The 13,701-nt window shown below is 47.5% G+C and overlaps 1 protein-coding gene across 2 annotated transcripts in view; it reads right to left on the minus strand.

The window, feature by feature from the left end:
- The window catches only part of MROH1 (maestro heat like repeat family member 1), a 2,508,022-nt gene that overhangs the window by 416,416 nt on the left and 2,077,905 nt on the right, over nt 1–13,701 (minus strand). For both annotated transcript variants that reach the window (XM_085604508.1, XM_085604507.1), the window contains one exon: nt 4,287–4,433. In XM_085604508.1, coding sequence (XP_085460634.1) covers nt 4,287–4,433 — 147 coding nt within the window. The remainder of the gene's footprint in view (nt 1–4,286; nt 4,434–13,701) is intronic.

The following is a 13,701-nucleotide window of genomic DNA, read 5'->3' on the forward strand; positions in this document are numbered from 1 at the left end:
TAAAAAAAGTTTGCGGAAGGCACAGTGGTTTCAACTCAAAATGGTCCAAAATTAGACTGGATTTGCCTCTTAACCAGGTCTCTCTATTCAGGCTGGGTTATACCACTGGTGTTGGGATGGGACTGGGTCTTAGCAAAAAATTCTCTATTGAAGAGCTTGGGTAGAAACACCCTACATTTGCATAATAATTGGAACCTTTTAGAATCACAGAAGCAAGATGGTGGTGTGTGAAAATGGCTGTGCGCTGCCCTCCATCTCGTCAAAACTGGCGGTTTTGGCTTCATCTGTAGTCAACGCCCCCCCCTCCACTGGAGTACGATTGCTGTGTGCGCTTGCTGGTGCTTGTGGTGGGCAGTGAGGATGCTCTGCGAGTCAAGTGGGCTGGGCTGAGCTCCAAGACCGGTAAGACAGCTACTTTGTATTTTGAGCAGCGGCATATGCCCTGTGGGTGGTGGTAGGGCAAGTAAATATTGGAGACGAACAGCAGGATGGATGGCTCCAAAGAGTGTGGGCCTCTCGAAGGCCCGGTGTGTGACAAACTCAGAAGCTGCTACGGGAGTAGGTGTGTGATGAGGAAAGTTTGGCAGCAGTAATTGTTATGGAAACTCATTGAATCCCAGAGCAGACAAGGAGGAAAAGGGCCAATACAGGGGGAGCCCACCAGACCCCGGGCTGACTATTGTGGATCTTTCATTCCTGCCATGAAATCGCCACGGCCACTTCGAGCGCTGCTGGAAAGGGGAAGGTTGCGCGCTCATGTTAATGCACACTATTTTCTTTAATTCCTGCCATGAAATTGCCACGGCCGCTTCAAGCGCTGCTGGAAAGGAGGAAGGTTGCGCGTGCATGTAAATGCGCACTGTTTAAAAAAAAATATATATATTACGCTGTGTAAGGGTAAGGACACTGAAGTTGGGCGGTGCTGCTTCCAGAATAAATGGAAGTGACGTATCGGAAGCACAGCCAGTAATAAGCACGGTGACAAGAGAAATGCCTGAGTTAACTAATGCCAAGCGGCAGGAGAAAGTACCCTGCAATAGGCGGAGTTTCATCCATGATATAGATTACTTTATTTCTCGGAGAGTCAGCGCATGCGCGCTGCCTAGGCAAGACCTAAAAATGAGAGCACCCAGATACTGCCCACAGCCACCATCGCGACTCAATCACGGCCGAAAGGAAGAAAGCAGAGCGGCACACACAAAGTAGTTCCTAGTGCTGGCAGCACACATCAACTAGGAACAGATCATGGTATCCGGGGATCGATTATTCAAGTTGTCAAATGGGGCAGGAATAGTGGGCTCATGGATCTTTGTAAAATTTTGCGGCCATCACAGAATTTTGTTGCAACAAATGCTATTCTCATAGCGCAATAAATTGTAACAGATTATGTTACTTTGATAGTGATTCTTTGGCATTTTGCTGCTTCATTTCAAGAAGCAATGTGGCTTCGCAAGCAAAGCGGATTAACACAGTACTTGCCGATGGGAAACTGATAAGCCAGAGACGGACTGGGAAAAACAGGAAATAGAATGCCTACAACCAATAGAAACCAGGAAAACTAAAGTGACAAACATAATACCAATAAGAAGTGAAGAAGTAGTGAAGGGGGATGTCAGTCCTTTTAAGATATATTAAATACAATATATTTCACAAGCGCTGTGCAGGCGAAACCTAAAAAAGGAAAAACATACCTCAGGCATCCTTTACGACATAAGCTGTTAAAGACAGTATTGAAACAACATCTGCTACACGCAGGAACACCAATCTGGTGTAATCAAAAGACGTGCATACCAATGCCCTAACAAGGCTAGCCCCTTACAAAAAAATAAAAATCCTCAATCACCTATACAACCCAGGTACAGGGACAACTAAAGAACAAATCAACAGAGAAAGAGAAATTAAGTCTCTGTAACACTTCGCTTGTCACGGAAGCACATTAATGCAGTCAGCCTGAGCCCCAAAAAGAAGGGCACCATTAAAGTGCATATCAACCAAAGTAGCATGGACAGCCTTTAAAAACCTGAAGTTCTTAACCATGCACAATACCATAGTGCCAGCAAAGATGACAGGGCTCAACCTACTAAATCAGTAGTATCCATGCCACATCTAATTATTAGCTTAGTTGCCATATGGCCATCTCTAATCAGCTGTGAAGTATCAGAACAGAGGTTATCCGGAAAAGATAGCAACATTGTCTCCAAAGAATCCCACAAAGCGAGGGATTTACGCCCAAGACGAAAAGACATGTTTGTGGACTTAAAGCAGAACCAGTCGAAGAAAAGATGTGCTTGCCACATGCATTTTTACTCCTAGACTCTCTATTCAATGGAGTCTTAGGCGAAGAATCCATATCCTGTGAAGATGTAGCAGCCTGAACTACCAGACTATAAATGGTAGGATGCCTGGGAAACAGCCACTACAACGCAGCAGCTTCCACGCATAACCATAACCACGCATGCATTACAACGCATGCGTGGTTACCACGCATAGCCTTTACCATGCATACCTTACTACGAAATACATAGTAAAGTAATGTGTGTTAAAGGAAAAATTAAAAAAGGGGGCTTGGGGGGCCTCCCCCCACCCCACCAAAAAAGCGTGCGTTTAAAAAAGGGGGCTTGGTGGGGTCTCCCCCCCCAAAAAAATGCACCTGTTTCCGTTGCGATGTGGAGGCAATCGGTGTCATTAGAGGAAACAGAAAGACACTTCTGCTTCCTCTTCCTCTTTGCGACGTGCAACGCAGATCGGAAGAGCTGGGAGAGGAGAGGATGTGGAGATGTAAGGGGGATTTTAGTTTAAGAAAAAAATAATTTAAGGGATGAGGGGGTTGTGTTGGGATCGGAGCTAACCTTTACCAAGAATATGGCATTATCATGCATGGGTTTACAACGAAAATCGTTGTAAAGATATGCGTGGTAAAGGCATTTTTGTGGTAAAGGTCATGCGAGGTAATGGCATTCGCGTTGTAACGCATGCTTGGTAAAGGCATGCGTTGCAACGGAATGCGTTGTAACGTCATACAACCAGGATGCCTGAGGAGTCAAACTATGTCTCCAGGAGCAGGCAGGGGCCTACGAGATATAGCACGGTTCACTGAGATCCTCTGTATCAAGTTTGACCCATGTTCCCAACAATATGTCTAACAGGGCCTCACTGTATAAAAGGATAGGTTCTTCCCCCATCTGACCTTGATAAAGGACATCAATCAGATGGTTGGTGGACTTTTCCACGGTAGGAAGTGCCAACTCCAAAACTGCAGTCACTCCCCTCAACATATCAGCAGATGAGGAACTTACCCCAGTACCGAGACTAGGAGGGAAAAGTAGCCTGAGGCTGGGAAAGACTCCAGCCCACTAGCCTCACTAAGTGCAGATATCTAATTCTCTTCCACTTGAGGTGGAAGAATCTCAGAAATGGCCTGAAATGGCCCAGACTCCCCTGTAACACCCTCCACAAGGAGGACTTAGAGCAAGGAATGAGAAGGGAGACCTCGATATGACGGCGAGCCCAACGGCTGGGGTGGACACTGGGCATAAAATGTTTGGACTTAAACTTTTTAATGGTCGAGGGGTGCAAGACGCTACACTGCTCACATGACCTTGACTCTAAGCAGCGCAGGCAGAAATAATGGGGGTCTGAGATGGATATGTGCCAATTGCAGTTGTGACGCAGCTTAGACCTTGTCTTCTTGGGAGGTGACATTTCCCCCATAACCCAATACCAGCAATATTTTTTTAAATTTTTTTTTTACAATCTCATGACATTACTAAAGGGACAGAAACAATGTAGAGGAGCAGTCTGGAACGGTGTCAAATGGAGCACAAAAAACAGAACTGTCATTTGTGCACTGCGGTGGTAGCTTTATGGCTCTAATGACGTCACTGTGGTGTCACTTCCCGCACAGATATGGAGTCAGTGCCCCCTAAAGGCATAAGAGATCTAGAGAAGAGTTTCCAGATACAGACTGGTGGGTGAGGATATTCAACAGTTGAGGAATGTGTAGGTAAAATGTTCTGTCAGAAATGGCTTTCAAGGTCCTCCGGTATTAGGCACCATGAGGCTACTATCTCCAGCTTTGCGACGTGAACAGCTCTAATGTCTCCAGGGACGAGGCCTGCACCATACTAATACTTCAGACAAAAACAAATTGATGTTGCATGTGAACAGTTTCTGTGATCGAGACATTACAGTTCAAGCTATGAGGTTCCTTTAGTATTGATGGAGATTCTGTGACTGTTTCCAGCATGCATTAGTATGAGAGCCTTCCACAACATTAGCTCCCTTACCTGACTTGGTGATCCAGAAGCAATATTTCCAAGCCCTCGTACTGCCAGCATTCGCACAGTCACACAGCTGTCTTTCTGCCTTCCAGTCAGGTTGTCCATTATCGATTCAAAGAGATGCAGATCATTTACCACATTACTGTTAAGAAGCTGAAAAACAAAATATCCCATATAGTGAATAACGAATCAAAAAGAAGTGGAAAACTGAATTTTGCTGTGCAAGCGTAATATTTTTCATGTATACCATGAACAGTACCTGAAAATCAGGGTTTTATGTTGATATAGTAATAGTATTCGTCAGGCCATTTTAAAGTAATACAACACATCTTAGGGACAAACGCTTTAATATCTAGAACTTGTATTCAAAATCATCTAACTCTTCAAAAAGGTATGATAGAGAGCCTTCCGCTAACCCAGGTTTTAAACTGACAACATTAGCTAAATATCTGGCATTCCATTAGTTGCTACAGCAAAACAACATAGAACGAACTTCAGTCACTGTATATGGCACACATAAAAATTGTGTATAATATGCCTCCCCTTCAAGATATTTCATCATTTAATGCTAGCATTTGACCCTATACTTCTGGGCTTGGCTCTACGAGAAAAAGACTACGAAAACTGTGCCATGGGCATGTTACACACTTGTGGTAATGTTATTCCAGGTGTTTAGTTCCGATGAACAAGTTACTTACATTGGTAACACACTTTCTGGTAATGACTCCATTCAGCTGCAGATTTCTCGCCTTCTGAATAGTCCCCAGGTGTTATAATGGATCTAGATACTTTTCAGCAGTACATCTGCACGCCAGCAGGTGGTGCCAAGTGGCTCGCACTGATGCTGTTCTGCTCTAGAAAGGACGTGCGGAACACATATGGGAGTCTCTCCCATGCGCGGATGTGAGTATCTTTCGAGAGTATCCATGCCGCCAGATACAGTACTCTGTTGCAGGGATTCTAGTCAGATACAGAACTATGCTTGGGACCGCAGAACATCAGTATGCAGGGCTTGAGTCACCATACCACATCAGCACCTATGGGTCCAAATTCAAATAGCTAATAGTGCTTCATTTCCCTCCCTAACCTTTCCAGAGAGACAAGTGAAGTGGCACCCCGGAACATGACATTCTAGACCCTCTCAGGGATTGCGGTACCAGGCCATCTTTGTTTTATCACTCATACATGACCACAATAAATAAAAAAGAGACACAAAGAAAGCTTACAATATTTATTCAAATTATTTTGCTCTATTATGTAGCAACTGTGCTGCAATTAGAAAACATATGCAGGTCAACAATGTAATTAGCATAATTAAGAGACCATACACACTAAAAAAACGCCCTGTCATACTGTCTGACAGACAACCTAAGTCCACCCTCACTATGGAAGCAGTGATATATTATAGCTCTCTGGGAATAGTGGCGAACGCCATACCTGGCATACATAGATGGCTGCTCTACATCTGAGCTGGTACAGCTCTCTTGTCTCTGGACCATTGCTCTTCAAGAACGACTACTCTCTATTTTCAAAAGGTCACGTCCCGGCTTATATGATAAGAATTTTATGTTCGAAAGCAGCAGCTGGATTTCTCTATTATGTCTGGGTGTTGCTGTGTGACCACAGAGAATAACAGGGAGCAGAGATGTTCTGACTAAATCCCAGCAGAAAATATGTGCAGTGCAGCCTATTTGTAAATAACAATGTGTCACAAAAAAAGCATGATCTTTTGTAATGTGTGCAAAGCAAAAGCGGCCTACAACATGCACAGTTAGGCAAACATAGGGAAAAATGATAATGGGCTCCCTAGGGAACACACAACTCCAAATGCAAATTGGTGTGACCATAAATGAATTAAATCGAGCCACAGAATGGGGCGGATGGGAGGGTCAGTGAGGACTAACTTGTTCTTATCATAGCAACTTCTAGCCGCAGATTCCTCATCTTCTGAACAGATACCAAAACAGTACATATTTTGAGGTGGATCTGTGTATGGACTCAAACAAGAAAGTCCTGCAGAAGTGAGCATCTGCGAACTTGATGAACAAGTTACTCATCTTTGGTAATGCTTTTTTTTAGTCAAGAGGAACAGTAGGTTCCTCACCATAGAATATCTCCTAGGCGTCAGAGTGGGCCAAGAACATTTTGAGCAGTACCTCTGTATGCCGGTAGGGGGCATTGATCAGCTCCACGTTGGAAGGGACGTGCACGCCCCCACATAGGCACCACTCTGGAGCGCTGACATTAGTTTCTTCCATGACTATTTCCGCGCCAGGAACGGGTAGCAAGGTTAGATTCTGCTTACTGGTCACGTACTCCGTCTAACAGGATGTTAGGGTGAAGAGCCCTTTTCGTATAATAGGGAGGATGGCTGGGCCAGTGAGCAATCTGCAGTTAGAGTCTCTACCTGAAAAAGCATTACCAAAGGGAAGTAACTTTTTCTTCTGATGGAGACTACTAACCACAGATAACCTACCTTAAAATAGATACCCAGCAATATCTCCCGGGAAGTGGGTCTGCAAAAGGCTCAAACCAGAAAATACCCCGGAGGACCGTGCGGGCAACATGTCCGCCTCGATGGGCCTGATAGCCCAAGCAGTAGTGTTTTGTGAATGTGAGGAGAGAGGCCTACATAGCAGCTAGACTTGACCTTTCGGTACTACATTTAACAAATCTGTTCCACTGGCAGGCTTACGCTGTCTTCGTGGAGGACTGCATGGCTACCAAAATAACATTGCAAACTTTGGGAAGAAGGTCAAATGCTATCAACTGCTGCCACTCAATCTCCATGCAAGAAGGCGTAGAGTTGACAGGTTCGGGTGGAGGACCCTCCCCATCTGCTGCGACAGAAGATCCTCCTGAAGGGGCAACCTGATCGGAGATTCGAAGATCAATTGGAGAAGCTCGAGATGCCAGACTGCCCGTGCTCACGAGCCACAAGAATTACTTGGGCCCGATCGCTCCTGGGCAAGGTGTATAGGAGCCTTGAGCTCCACTTGAGACAAAACAAGTCTCCAAGTGAGAGCCGCCTTTGAAACTAAAGGGTGCAAAAGTGCTGATATTGCACGTTCTCGGCAGAGGCGAACAGATCTAACCAAGGCTCTTTCCAATATTAAAGAGACCTTGCACCACCTCTGGATGGAGACGCCATTTGTGACCCACTAGGCATCAACGGCTGAGTTTGTCCACCCTGGCGTTCAGAGAACCTGCTAGGTGTCGAACCACCAGGGATATGCCCTGCTGTTCCTGTCAAATCCAGACATGCAGGTTGCTTGACAAAAGGTCCCCAGCCCCACTCCGCCGTGTTTGCTGCAGCATCACATGGCGGTGATGTTGTCTGTGAACACTGGAACCAGTTTTCCCTTGATTTAAGGAAGAAGGTCTTTCAATGCCAGACAAATCACTCCGAGCTCCAGCAAGTTGATGTGGAGTCTGGATTCTGACAGATACTAGAGTCCTCTGATCCCCACCTCTCCCAGATGGTCACCCAATCCAAGGAGTGACCATCCCCAACCATACCACAGTAATGTATGGTACGCTTGAGGAAGGGAGAGGGGCCTGCCTCTGAGCCAATCGAGGTCGGTCAGCCACCACTGCAGGTACTTTGCAGTTCCCTCCGATATCTGGACCATGTCGGAGAGACTCCCCCTGATGCTGAGCCCACTAAATCTTCAAGTCCCACTGCAGGTCCTGCAAATGCCATCTAAAATATGTCACTAGCAGGATGAAGGGGGCCATGAGGCCCAGCAACCTCAGTCATTCTCACCGAAATCCAGGATAGAGGCTGCAATATCTGTATCATAGCCAGAATATCTGGACTCGCCGCTCAGGAGGATAGGTCCAAAACTGCAGTGTGTCCAGAAAAACTCCAATTAAAGGCAGTGTCTGAGAGGGATTAAGATGTGACTTCAGCACATTGATGGTGAATACAGGAGGTTCACCATAGTCTGGAGTTGGAAGATTACAGCCCCCTCCCAATCTTTCTCCATTTATAGCCCTGCAGGATAAGGCTGAGGAACCGACCTAGGACCTAACGTGCCTGCAAGCACCGATATCTGCGTTGGTAGACAATGATCCAGGTCATTGGGATGAGAATGGGGTTTGAGCCTCTGGTGGCATCTGGAGTCTTGGTGTCTGGGAAGGCGCTGGGGAAGGTCGCAATGGTATGTCCGGCGTCAGTCAGGATCCATCGCTGGATCCTTGTGGGTGGGGGGGAGGTAATCGGCGCCAATTCTGGAGCCGTCGGCGCAAAAGCCGATGGAGCCTCCTCTGAGTCTCATTCCGACACTCTACAACATCTCCATGGCACCGCTCGCCGACATCGCCAGATCGCGTGACCTCAACATCGTCTCATACGCCGACAACAGCCAGCTGATCCTCTCCCTCACCAAGGCCCCCACCACCGCCAAATACAACCTCCACGAAGGAATGAAGGCCATCGCCGAATGGATGAGATCAGCCGCCTGAAACTGAACTCTGACAAGATGGAGGTCCTCATCATCGGATCCACCCCGTCTGCCTGGGACGACTCATGGTGGCCAGCCGCACTGGGAGCTGCACCGACGCCCACTAACCACGCACGCAACCTGGGAGTCATCCTGGACTCCGCATTGTCAATGATCCAGCAAGTGAACACCGTAGTCTCCTTCTGCTGCAACACCCTCCGCATGCTCTGCAAGATCTACAGATGGATCCCCACTGGCACCAGGAAAGTCACCCAGGCCCTCGTCAGCAGCAGACTGGACTACGGCAACGCTCTCTATGCAGGAACTTCAGCCAAACTCCAGAAACGACTACAACGCATACAGAACGCCTCTGCACGACTCATCCTCGACATCCCCCGCAACAGCCACATCACAGCCCACCTGAAAGACCTACACTGGCTCCCCGTCAACAAGAGGATCACCTTCAAGCTCCTCACCCACACTCACAAAGCTCTCCACAACACCGGACCAGCATACCTCAATGAACGACTCACCTTCTACACCCCGAACCGCCAGCTTCGCTCCGCTGACCTCGCCCTCGCAACCGTCCCCCGCATCCGTCTAACAACCGCCGGCGGCAGATCGTTCTCTCACTTCACCACAAAAACCTGGAACACCCTCCCCATCCGCATACCACAGACCCATGACCTGCTGGCCTTCAGGAGAGTCCTCAAGCCCTGGCTGTTCGAGCAGTAGCAGTACACCCGCCTCCCCCCCCCCAGCGCCTTGAGACCCTCACAGGTGAGTTGTGCGCTCTACAAATGTACTGTTGATTGATTGAAGGGGCCGAAGGCACGCCAATAGGGTCAGGCCGCCTAAATATGAGGCACATGGAGTCATAAAATTCTTTGAGCTGGGCGTGGGATCTCCAACGTCCGGGAAGGCTGGAAAACACGAAGCTGACCCATGAAGATTTGGGACTCCTGGAGAGGTGCCCAGACCTTCCTCTTCACTAAGACCGTGAACGAGACCTCCAAGGAGAACGACATGGTGCAGAGTGCCAGCCTGCAAGCAGATGAAGGGACTGCTCCCTCAAAGCTTTCTGAGCCTTGACCCAGCAGTCGGAGCACGACTTCAAGTCATCATGGCGCTCCAAGCACAAGAGTCAAACAAGGTATTGCGCAGTTTGAATCCAGATGTCTTCTTGGACAGGAGAATAAACATATATACCACAAAAATGGTTGACAAAACGTTGATAAAATCCTGTCAAAAAGCGACATGTGCGCAGAAAGCACGGATGTCAGATCGCCATGCTGGTGCATATATAGGTGACAGACATCACAACGGCGCAGACAATGCAGACAACGTCACGCGGAGCCGACTGATGCCAACTTCCGGTGTGCAGAGAAAAATCTCCCAGATCCAGTATGATGCCTGGGAAATTCAAAGATAAGGAATCTGCCTGTAGAGGTCTCTGTGAGATAGCAATAAATTAGAAAATTTCATTTTTTTATTTTTTTAAATGCGAAATTAAAAAAAATATTTCCAAGCACATGTCAATTGTGGATTTCGTAGTGGAATCACGTATTGACCAAGTGGCAAATGCAAGTCTTGTATCCCAGCCTTGAGCCACCAAAATGTGGTTTACTGAGCTTACTTCAATAATCCCTGGTGCTCCATTTGTGCTCAATTTGTGGTAATATTGTCGAGCAGTTTAGGCTTATCAGAGGGGGTGTAAAGCATTTGTTGTACACACACAGTCAATAGATAATGCACACACCCAATAGGAAATACAAGACCAATTTATAAAAATAAAAATAAATAAATAAAAATAAAAGATTTTAGACACCAAGATCTTTAGAATAACTTTTGGAGATATTGATTTTACAAATAAATAGCAAAAATACTCGAATAATGTTTTTTGAGGTACGAGCTTCGAACGCGGTAATGTATTCATATGGGAGGAAAAACATACATTGCATACATATACTTGCACTCGAAATTCGGAGTTGCCCTGTTGGACTTAAGGTGCAAGGAGGCCAAGGTGCAAAGAACCACCAGCAGTTTTGGTTTACCTGCCCTGGGGTGCCGGGTTACAGAGGTTCTGCTCGGGCCGGTAGCCTAGGAGTGCTTCACTATTGAAGTGGGGATCTGAAAACAAAGGCTGCAAAGATGGACTTGGGGACAAGTCCAGGTGAACCCAAAGGGGGGGCTTAGGCTGTAAGGACGCCTAGGTTAAGGAGACGCAGTCAGGAGTCACTGCCCTGGACTGTGGAGCTCGGGTGGAGACGGTAGTGGCTGGCTGATCCCTGTGGGTCGAAGCTCTCACGGTTCTCTGTCAATTCAGCAGAGAAGGGACAAACAAGACAGCAGGGCCATTTTGCACGTGGATCTCAGTGCTTTAGTCCTTCGTAGTGCAGGTATCTATCCTACGGCAGTGGTGTCCAGACTAGTCACAAAGAAGCCTTGGCTGGAGTAGGAAAGTGCCTCTTTTTTACATGGTCACCCCCACGTTTTGCCTGATGCATGATGTGATTACAATTGAAAGTGCACTGGGTCCCTGTTAACTTGGTCCCCAGTGCCAGAGCTATTTCCCCCAAAATGACAATTTTTCCACAACTGGCACAACCTCAGCCCCCATGTAAGTCCCCAGTAAATGGTACCCCTGATACCTGGGGCATTGAGACTGAAGAAGGTCACTAGGGCTGCAAAGTGAAGTGTGCCACCATAGGGATCCCTACATCAAGATCATGCAAATTGCCTTGCAAGCTGCTTGTCTTGGTGGAGACAAAACCGAAGAATAGACAAGGCACAGGGCCCAGAGTGCCATGCTTAAAGACACTGTATGAGATTTAGGTAAGCCACCCCTACAGCAGGCCTTACAGCCTGAAGGCATGGTGCACAATACCGCATGTGTGGACATATTTGCTTGTGTCTAAGTCCATTCTTAGGCATTGTAAGTGAACAGGGAAGCAATCCCGAGAACATGGGCTGGACACTCATAATTACGAAGTCCTCAGATCCATGATGGCTTCACTGTACCCCTGTAGGAAAGTAGGATCTGCTTTCATGGTTACCGCTAGGGGTGGGCGGAAATTGCGTAGTCGCGCTACGCAAAGCTCTGCAAAACGGCAAAAAATCTCCGCGAGCACGCAGAGTTCCGCGAACACGCGGAATTGCTTATTCCGCCCGTTTGTGATGCTTTTTTCCTGTTCACGAACGCTGTTTGCAAGCTCGGGGGGAAATATCTTGCGAACACGCATTCTAAAAGCACGAACAAGCAAAAAATTCCGTGAAGCCGCGGAATTTTGGGCAATCTCCGCGGAACGCGAAATTACCCAAATTCCACGAGCGGAAAGGAATTTACCGCCCAGGCCTAGAGTTACCGCCACTTATTGCCTGGTGTCAGCGTGTTTTTCACCTAGTTTGCTGGGTTCGTGCTAATCAGGAACCCAGTAACGGTGCCTTCTCCCCTAAATTTGTTCTGGTAAGGCCTTTTGTACTTCCACAATTGGCTACTGGGGTATCCTTATAAGTTGCTAGTATATGGTTCTAAGGAACACAGGGCATAGGTACCAGGGGTCTCCTGGGCTGCAGTATGCATTGTGCCACCCATGGGAGTCCACTTAAACTGTGACTACAGGCCTGCCATTGTGTGAGTTGGTGCTTGCACCTCTCAAAACAGATATACATTTTTTTTTATATCTGAGATCACTACACTTTAAACCTATGACTCACCCCTGAAAGCAGGTGTGAGAGTGACCCTGCATCAGTAGGACACCGCTACAAACCCCGGAGTCGATTCTAAAGGCTTTCTAAGAGTTTTAATACATATAGTGGACATCAGTCATTATGAGATGTCTAACTATATAGTAACTGTACTGAACCTGGTCATGTTTGGTATCAAACATGTTGGACTCATACTCAAACACTGATTCCACTGTTGGAAGTATAATCCCATGTACTAGGGGGCTCCTTGGGGGACACCCTGACTGTACTCCTGTGCTAGCTTTTCAGGGTTTACAAGTAAGTTAGTGCTGCTGCTGACCACAGACACAATTGTGCCCTCCTGCTGCTGAGCTCAAAAAGGAGGAAGGTAGAATAGGTTTCCTATCACAAGGAGGTGTGACCACCTCCAAGACAGAGCTTAGTGTATTGGGCTGGGGGAGCTTGCAAGTGTGACCAGACTGCTTTGAAAGGCACATTTGGTGCCCTCGTTGCGTGCTTCAGTTTGAGCCAGTTCAGGGAGCCCTTGGCTCCTGCTCTGGCGCAAAACTGGACAAAGGATATAGGAGTATACTCCCCTCTGTCCAGCCCCCCCTCTGTGAGGGACCCCGAGTTGTTCCAACCTTTTCCTTAGCTTACTTAATGGCTTACCTATGGGTGGGTCCTTAGATCCGTCGTGAGACAAGACTCAAACCTGAAACTACGTCCCTCTTCAACCGTCTGGACACTTGGACTTCGATTGGAGCCGAAACTGCACCAAGGTAGACTTCTTCTGCTCCTGGTCTCGTTGTTGTTCAAGTCTTTTTCGTTGTCTGTATCTGTGCTTCATCTAGGTTCTTCAACAGACATGTGGGCATGAAGGACACCCGAAGAAATATCCCTTGGAGTGAAGGAGTACCTCCCCTGCATCTGCAGGCACCGGGACATAGCTGACCGTTCTGCTGGTCTTGTTGTCCTATGGATTTCCCGAGGTTCAGCAACACAGGTGGTGGTTCTGCAACTCCCTCTAGGCCTGACCTGTCCTCTCTGCAGGTTAGAGGCCAGTATCCCTTGGCGGAACCTCTGGGACCAAATTCCTGTGCACCGCATTGACTTGTTTGATCTGTTGTCGGCTCTGCACTCCAGAGATCTTCAGGCTACAAGAAGCTCCAGCCTCCAGCATCTCTACCCTCCAAGATCAGGATCCTCACCACATCCTCTGCACCGTGGGCCTTCGTCATTGGTGAGCCGCTCGAGGTTCTCCTGTGGCTCTGGCCTTTGGGTCCTCCTGA

The sequence above is a fragment of the Triturus cristatus genome, chromosome 5_1 (genome assembly GCF_964204655.1).
Source record: "Triturus cristatus chromosome 5_1, aTriCri1.1, whole genome shotgun sequence".
NCBI lineage: Eukaryota > Metazoa > Chordata > Amphibia > Caudata > Salamandridae > Triturus > Triturus cristatus.